This window comes from Panthera onca, chromosome C1, assembly GCF_046562875.1.
Source record: "Panthera onca isolate mPanOnc1 chromosome C1, mPanOnc1 haplotype 2, whole genome shotgun sequence".
Classification (NCBI taxonomy): Eukaryota; Metazoa; Chordata; class Mammalia; order Carnivora; family Felidae; genus Panthera; species Panthera onca.
Window position 1 is genome coordinate 203168800 of NC_138346.1, and position 9193 is coordinate 203177992.

Below are 9193 nucleotides of genomic sequence, written 5' to 3' on the forward strand. Positions count from 1 at the left end.
AATTTATTGCTAATTACATAATTCCACGAGACCTTGTCATTATCTCAACATTACCTGAAGGGAAGCAAGCATTTTTAGACGTTTGGTGAAAAGCTTAAAAGGTTCCATAATGATTTTTGAATCTTAAGATTCTCCCAAGAGAAATGCCAGTTAAGAGAAATCAGGAGTTGCTGTTTCGCAGCAACAAAAGCTCTGCATAGAAGATCTGTGTAACCTTCAACTCAATAAACCTCTGGGTTCCACCCCACAACCTAAATCACATGTGCTCAACTACACAGGCCCCATCAGCACAAGAGCTTTCAAGCATCTGCTATAGGTGGGTTCAGAAAAGTAGTAAAAAATGATACATGGTTAAGAAATAAGATTTGATGAAATCTTCAGAGAAAGAAATTTGTTCCGGAGAAGAGGTAGGAGTTGGCCACCAAGAGACTAAAGACTATGTAGAAATACAACCTTCATAATAGCATGAGGGATTTAAACTACCTATAAAAAAAGTAAGCCCTCACAATAACAAAAATAATTAAACACTATGGCTGAAGGATTCTTGCCAAAGCTTAAAAAGGGGGGAGGGGGCAGGAGCTCTGAAATATACCTAAGGTAGTAAGAGAGCTGTGAGCACCTTATAAGTAACCCAATCTCTCTTTTCCAAGTTGCATGGAAAATTATTATGCAACAATCTTTTGTATGCTTGCTGTATTAGGTAGTTGTTGCTGTTGCTAGTAATACCACCTCCCCCCACCCCCCTGCCCAATTTACAAGAGGAGAAATGTGAGGCTTAAAAAGCAGTAACTTCAACCAGTCACATAGATAATTAAATTAAAGTGAACTAGGATCTGAACCCAAGACTCTATTTCTAGAGCATAGGCTTTAATTTCCACCAATTTATAATTTCCGCCCTATTTATAATATCCATCCACGCCTTCAACTAAAATCAAAAGTATACACAAATATAACCATTAAGCGTACCACAGATTAACCTGAAATATCATTTGAGAGCATCCTGCTAAAAACTAAATTTGAAGACAGATATGATCCCCTAAGGACCCTCATATCTGTTTTGTTTGATTAAAGCAATTACCATGGGATGTTGACCTAGAATGCAAATACATTTCATTTAACACTCTTCTTCAGAATGCTGTAAAGGCTTAGTCTAAGGGGCAGTAACTTAGAGAGCTAGTGATCTAAAACAGAAAGCTCATCTTTGCTAAAGTACTGAAACTGAAGAATTTACCACAATACTTTAAAAATGATCTGCATTTTATTAATTATTCTAACTAGTGTTTTGGACAAACTACTGGATTGGGTAAAAAATGGTTAATATCTAATCAGTTACCATGAAATATAGCAGCAAGGGGTGCTTAGGTGGCTCAGTCAAGGCATCTGACTCTTGATTTCAGTTCATGATCTCATGGTTCGAGGGTTCGAGACCCATGGTCAGGCTCTGTGCTGGCAATGTGGAGCCTGCTTGAGATTCTCTCTCTCCTTCTCTCTCTGCCCCTCCCTGCTCACTCGCTCTCCATCTAAATAAATAAACTTAAAAAAAAATATTTAAAAAGGGGGTGCCTGGGTGGCTCAGTTGGTTAAGTGTCCCGACTTTGGCTCAGGTCACGATCCTGCCGTTCACAAGTTCGAGCCCCATGTTGGGCTTTGTGATGACAGCTTGGAACCTGGAGCCTGCTCCAAATTCTGTGTCTCTATCTCTGCCCTTCCCCCGCTTGCGCGTGTGTGCATGTGTGCGTGCGTGCTCTCTTGCAAAAATAAACATAAAAAAACTATTAAAAAACACTTTAAAAACCACAGCAGCCAAAGTGCACTCAAAACGTGTATTTTAACAAATTCAAAGACATAAAATACACATGCTTTTAAATAAAACTTTTAAGGACTTGAGGCTATTTTTCTGGTCTGTATTCTCCACTTCAAAGTGTCAGTTAATCTTTAATTCTTGAAAAATTATTAGAGGCATCCAGTTACTTATACCCCCCCCCCCCATGTCTAAGTTACTACCTAAAAGAACTGGGTTCTAAAATGTGTTTAGAAGCTGTCTAAATGTCAGAATGCATTTTCCCCTATGATACACTAAAAATGTGGTTATATCTGCAAGATAGTTGGCAAATGCCAACTGAATAAACACCACTGAACTAGAACATACACATTTTTCCCCCATAGAAATACACATTTGGAGTTTTATCTTGATCCAATCTCTTTAGCTAATGGTTTAAAGTCTATTACCAATATATTCATACCATTAAAATAAGTATCTATTATATATGCCTGCTCTGGCTTAATATGACTGAATCATTGCATTATTAACAATGTTAATGTTTCATCAGAGTTTGTTGATCTAAAGAAGATCTGATAGTTTATTATGTTAATGTTTTATTTTTAGTATTCAAGGGGCAAAATCATTCTAGCATAAAGTCAGAAATCTTCTAAGTCAACTGTAAAACCAGAATTTTAAGTTTACTTCAATAGTCCTATTAATTATTAATCTCCCAGACTTGTCCAAAAGATCACTTGTAAAGTTACTGTTACTAGAACTGGTAAAATAATTTTGTCTGCAGAATACAGTTTATATGGCTAAATGGATCTCATCCTAAAATCACAATAGATATAGAGCCTCTGTAAACAGATTTCATTAAATATCTCACTGATTTCAACACACTGCTTTATACACTAAGATAATGCCAGTTTAACTAACATGCCACTGATTACAAAATGCTTCCTGAAGACCCTTTCGGATGAGAATGTACAACATACTCCACAAATTATTCACCTTTAAATTCCCCAAAATACTTTCCCTGCCTCCCTCCCACTCCATTTGCTCAATATTAAAAGTCCCGATTGGTAACTACTACAGTAAAATCTATTATATTTCAATGGTGTCACTGATCTTATAAGCAGTGGAGTGTTGCAAGAAAGGAATTTCTGAAATCATCCTACCAGGTACAGAATCTAAAGTTAAAGTTGCACCTTGCCCTCCATCTCCCCACTCCAGACATCAAAACAAGCTTTTTGAGATAGGAAAGCTGGGCAAAGCATACATTTTTCAACTGGGAACTGAGAACCCAAATTTTAGACCTGGCTGGTTGACTTTGACCAAATCACTTAACCTGAGAACCTGTTTCTTGATGACAATCTCAAAAATCTGTTCTACCTCTGAAATTTCATCACAGGGGACTGGGATCATTTTACCATAAAAAGTTACCTCCAAGTAGTCAGAGCCAAATTCAGCTTAAGGACACGAGGCAGTCTCTGACTCTACTGCCCACAGTGCCTTTCTATGGTTGTGTTTTGTTTGCACATGGAAGACCTGCCCCAGAATCCATAGGAACATAACTAGCTCTTCGTCTTCACCAGGACTCATTTTATTTCTCTCCAACGTGCATATCTACCATGAATTTTTTTTTTTTTTTTAAAGTACTGGCCCACTCCCTTGACAAAGTATTAGGACACAAGAGGTTAGTGCCTACGCCCTCTGCAAAAAGTGAACTCTTATCTACTTTAACAAAGACTCGATCCTCCCGTTCAGATACTTTTATTACTCTTTGGCTATATCATACCTTGGTATGTTTTTTGCAAAGGAACAGGTGGGAACTTTTATAATACTTTTTCACTAGAGAGCTTTCTGGCTCCAAAGGAAAGACAAAAAAATATGCAGAAGTACAAATACTTAAACATACTGGACACAGTTGCTAGAAACCACTGAAATTTTCCTATTTGTCATACTTGTCAAAAAGGTACGAACTGAAGGTAATACGGGACATGAGGTTATGAAAATAAGTGATCCTAAGGCCCCCTCCCATACTTAAATTAGGTCTAAACCTGGAAGACTCAAATGTTTTTCTGTTCTTATCCAGGTGTCTGTCTAGGTCTATAGAGCCAAAGCACCAAAACTGACCACAGAATAATTAATTACCCAATTAAGATTCAGAAAATAATCTACACATTACTTGTTACAGGTAACAGCATTACCTGCCAGTCCCCGTCACTCTGCTAGCTTGTCTATACCTCAAAGTCAAAATTTTGCCCATCCCCATTTTCTTTGTTCTAACCTGAAAATTTAGATGTGATCAGAGCGAGCCCAGTATATATTAACCTACAGGCTGCTTCTTAAAAATCAATTACTACAGCAGCTTTTAGGATTTCCCCTGCCCCACTACTCACCCTTCAGGCTATCATCTCAGCTCTCAGCACCAGAGGCCCAATTCAAATAGATCCTACCGCCTTTCTCCATGTGTATTTAACCCAAAGGAACAAACCCCAATACACCACAACCTTCACTCAGACTAATACGGCATTCTACTTGCCTGGCCAGATCACAGATCATAAATTCCTCAGAAATCAATCTGCAGAATAAAGCAAGGACAACACTCAGAAGAACCCTGCCTGGAGCCTAAATTAAAAAACAAACAGGCTTTTAAGGGGACACCATGTTCTTCCCTAGCGAGCATAATGTGGCCAAGAAAGAACTCAAACAGAATATGGAGTCCTCAAATAAGATATCAAACAAAAAAATCTTCAGGGGAAAAAAATTAACTGGTCTCATAGTAATAAAATGATCCCTTATCACGACAACAGGGACTTTGATAAGCTCTCCCAACTCAGCCCACAGCTGGTAATGAATGTATTTCTCCACCTACTCAATGCCAAAGGCAACTGCTAAAAACAAGTTTACACATAAACTCTGTTTCAACAAACCCCAAGAACTTAAAGAGGAAAGGGTGAAAAGCAAATTTACAAAGAATATCACATGCAAATATTGGGGCTGGTAATGTATTTCTCCACTTACTCAATGCCAGAGGGCAACTGCTAAAAACAAGTTTACGCGTAAACTCTGCTTCAACAAACCCCAAGAACTCAAAGAGGAAAGAAAAGGTGAAAAGCAAATTTACAAAGAATATCACCCACAAATATTACCCAGCTCCTTCTTACCGTGAAGGGGGAAGGGGCAGGAGCGACGACTGACTAGGCACTTTGTAGCCAAACAGAGAAAGAACGAACATACACTGTTTTTGTGTGTTTGATTTTTACCTTTACCTGAAGTTCTCCCTGGAGAGACAGAAACCCGACTTTTTCTTGTACGGTTTGACTGCTGGGGTGTTGGGGAATGACGAGTTTTTGGCGGTGGAGTTGCTGGAGGTGATGGCCTATGCCTTCGCCTCGGAGGACTTGCTGAAGGAGATAACCTACGAGTTTTCCGAGGGGGGCTGGATGTCCTCTTAGGAGGCTTCTTTGGCGGTGACCGGGAACGAGACGAAGAAGATGACGAACTACTTCCAGACAAGGACGCTGATGAACGCCTTCTTCTGTGGAATAAAGGATTCACGTTCGTTAACTGCATACTTGTCAAAAACGACCTTACAGGTATGTACAGTTTACACAAAAACAGCTATTTTTATCCAACTTTTGAGTTTATGTAGCTAAGCCCATAATTAAGTTTAAAAAAAAAACATGGGAAACAAAACCATGACCTAGGACAGGAAACAGCTAGTTCTGAGACTAAATATGAATAACTTATTCTGATGAATGCTTCTGTTTGAGTTGTCTGTCCAGTTATAAAATATGTCATGTTGAAAGCTATAATACAGTAACTAGCCAGTCTCTTTCTTCCTTAGGAGTGATACCATTGTTTGGAGTTTGCATACAAAATTTGGGTGGCGAAGTATTTTCCGTTTAAGAGCACAAAGTCAAACAACCTTTAGGCTGCGTTTTTTAAAAAAGATGTGCAGCAGTTAGGAATTCATTTAGCTACATAAACTTAGAAGCAGGGGCCTCTCGAATTCTGCGGCAAAAACTGTGGTAAGTTCTGTTGCAATTATGTGTACCTGCAGAATTCACCTTTGGCAGAAGAATTCCTGAGAACCTGAAAAAAAGAAACCCTACCTTAAGTGTGAGATAAAAGCTGGCTGAAAGGGAATCTTACACAATCTGCAAAATATTTTGACTGCTAAATGGCTCAGTAAGCACAATTAAAACACGCTGTTTGCAAAACTCCAATATAAGAAATAGCTGTTTCCGCTAATCTCGTACTAGAGAGCACCGGCATTAATTTTCTCCTAGAAAAGAATATAACCAATTTTAGAAAAGTGGGATGCCTAATCAACTGACCATTTACATCATCAGTCTCATTTATCAGCAGTAACATCAAGTCTATCATTTTTAGCAGTAGTCATAAAGAGTTCACAACAACCACCTCCTCCCCCCAAATCTTTTCTTTTAAAACAATATGGGACTCTGAAAAACCCGACTACAGAAACAAACAACTGTGGACCTTATTATTTCCCCTTCTTCTCCAAGTGGATTCATTTTCCCAAAGACTCAAACACAAAAAACTTCTGTGCTAACTATAATCTGAAACGCAATCATCATAGCTCTTTCCAAGGAGGTCAAGAAGGCAGAAAACTCTATCGGTGCACCAAACCTCTACTTTGGGCAGATTTAGCAACAATCTTTTTGTTAAAAGGGATAGACCCAAATGTTCTGCCTTATGCCAATTTTAAAATGACTCTTTAAAAAAGAACATTGGTACTGACAGGGTTAGTTTTCTGACTGATCTCTTCAGAAATGACTAGATGCCAAACTGCTAAAAATGGCTATATCCATGGAATAGGATTATGGGTAACTTTCAACTTATTTGTTTGAAATTTTATAAGCACTCATTTCTGTAATGGGAAAAAAACACTTCAAACAAAAATGTAATGCAAATAGGTTATTCTAATATTGGTGAAAGTAGCTTACTGGCTCTGTAGTTACCTGCTTTTTAGAAGCCAGTGATAATTTAAATCCAAAGAAAGTGGGAGGGCTGCAGATTCCCTCATTGCTAGGAGATCTGGGTGGGGTCTCAAAGGGTAAAAGTTAACGTCAAGTATCAGTAAAATGTGAATTTCTTGTTTCCCACCCCAACACTGCACTAGCGTGGTTTTTGTGACATAATTAAACCTCAAATGAGAGGCTCTTTTTTTTTTTTTTTTTTTTTTTATTTTTGGGACAGAGAGAGACATAGCATGAACGGGGGAGGGGCAGAGAGAGAGGGAGACACAGAATCAGAAACAGGCTCCAGGCTCTGAGCCATCAGCCCAGAGCCTGACGCGGGGCTCGAACTCATGGACCGTGAGATCGTGACCTGGCTGAAGTCGGACGCTTAACCGACTGCGCCACCCAGGCGCCCCAATGAGAGGCTCTTTAGGCATCACCTCATAACACTCCTGAGCTTTCTTCAGGGGAACACAAATACAAACATGAGCCTAAAACTAACACGTGCTACATTTTCATATACTGACACTTCCAAATAAAAAAAAAAAAAAAAAAAAAAAAAGAGGAGGAGGAGGAGAAAAAGAAAATAAAGGAAAAAGTATAAGAAAAAAGAAAACCCTCACCGTCTCACTGGAGATCTACTTCTTCTATGCCTGGGTGGAGGTGGCATTCGTCTTGGTGGAGTTCTTCTTCGAGGAGATGGCCGCCTTCTCGGGCTTGGCCGCCTTCTCGGGGAGTATGATCTGCCATAACAAACAGAATTAGGGCCTGAATAAACAAGAACAAGGAACGAAGTCCCTGAGACAGCTTTCTGAACACCTACATTTTAAAAAACCGACTTCAAAGGATTCGATTTTCCATTTATGTAGAGATTTTTATGGCACAGAGTGTGCACACAAATTTCTACAGCACACAAAAGTGACCTCAAATTCTCTCTGTAGGTCCAAAGAATAACATTTGTACTAATTAAATGCTTTCTACTGCTCTGAAATTATCTACCTAATTCTACTCAGCAGAGGAGCACATAAAACCTAAGATCTATGTCACTCCTACAGCCCTAACTCACCTTGATCGGGATCTATGACGCCGTCTAGGTCGAGTATGAGAAGGAGAGCGAGACCGTGTCCGGGATCTTGATTTGGAACGTGACCGAGATCTTGGTCGGGTCTTCTCCTTCTCCTTTTCTTTTTTGGAATTTTTCTCCGGAGAAGGTTCTTTAGGCTCTGGTACAGGTTCAGGTTTGGGAACTTTCAGGATGTCACTGTAGAAACAAAATGTTGATGCAATATGGTTATTTCTCTTTTTAAGATGGTGCCAAAATCCATGAGGACTTCTCCCTAGCTCCAAAAGATATATACACATCAGTGAAAGCCAAAATGCAACTAACAATTCTAACCACATACATTCTTAAGAGTACAAAGTTGTCCACAATACTGGTGAAAAAAGCAAGTTACAGGATATAAGATATCTGAAACAATACAACCAACCAATAGCAGTGGTCACCTTTGGGGCATTTCACTTTTTAACATTTTTTTGGTGTTTTTATCTTCGAGACAGAGAGCTGAGAGCATGAACTGGGGAGGGGCAGACACAGGAAGAAAAGCAGGCTCGGCGATGACAGCACAGAGCCCCAAACGGGGCTCGAACTCACAAACCCTCAAACTGTGAGATCATGACCTGAGCTGAAGTCAGACGCTTAGCCAACTGAGCCACCCAGGTGCCCTTGGGGCATTTTATTTACACTCTCCTACAGAATCTGAATCTGTCAACAAGCTGATCTTATGATTTAAAAAATACAAAAGGGAAATAACCAAGTAATTTTATGTTTGTAACTCAGAATTATACTGGCAGTTAGCAACAGCCTAAAATTGTCTTATTTATAAATAAATTTTTATCTACTTGCCTAGTAGAAGTGGCCTCTTGTACTGAAGGTTCTTTTACTTTCACTGATGGTTCTGGGAGCTCTGGAGTTTTTTCCTTCTTTTCTGGAGCAGGGGAAGGACTCCGGCTCTTGGTTCTGTGGCGGGGAGACCGAGAATGACTGCGCTTTCTCTCTCTCCTGACAGGGGAAGATCGTCTTCTAGGGGAAGGAGATCTGGATTTGCGTCTAGGATAAAAGCAATTTTTTTCAGGTTTGTGTCTAGGATAAAAGCAATTTTTTTCAGGTTTTTGAATAATGTTGGTTGGGGGAGAGGGTCAAGGGCAAAGTGAGAAATTAATCTTTTTAATTATACCACTGGTCTTTACAGGTGAGAGATTCCTTATGAAAATAAGATATCCTGTCATATTTACTTAATATGGGAAGGGCCAAAAGAAAACCAGAAAGGTAAGCAAATAAAAGGTAACAACACTGTCTGGTATACCAGTTACAAGAGGAAAGCATTGACCTGGAACTCTAGATTTAGATTCTTTTTTTTTTTTTTAATGTTTTTTTATTTAT

At 39.2% G+C, this 9193-nt stretch overlaps 1 protein-coding gene across 9 annotated transcripts in view; it reads right to left on the minus strand.

The window, feature by feature from the left end:
- The window catches only part of SRRM1 (serine and arginine repetitive matrix 1), a 32082-nt gene that overhangs the window by 15137 nt on the left and 7752 nt on the right, over positions 1-9193 (minus strand). For 6 of the 9 annotated variants that reach the window (XM_060624286.3, XM_060624281.3, XM_060624284.3 and 3 more), the window contains 4 exons: positions 8657-8860; positions 7820-8014; positions 7377-7496; positions 5032-5306 (listed from right to left, as the gene is read on the minus strand). In XM_060624286.3, coding sequence (XP_060480269.2) covers positions 5032-5306; positions 7377-7496; positions 7820-8014; positions 8657-8860 — 794 coding nt within the window. The remainder of the gene's footprint in view (positions 1-5031; positions 5307-7376; positions 7497-7819; positions 8015-8656; positions 8861-9193) is intronic. The other 3 variants (XM_060624283.3, XM_060624282.3, XM_060624291.3) reach the window with 2 other exon arrangements.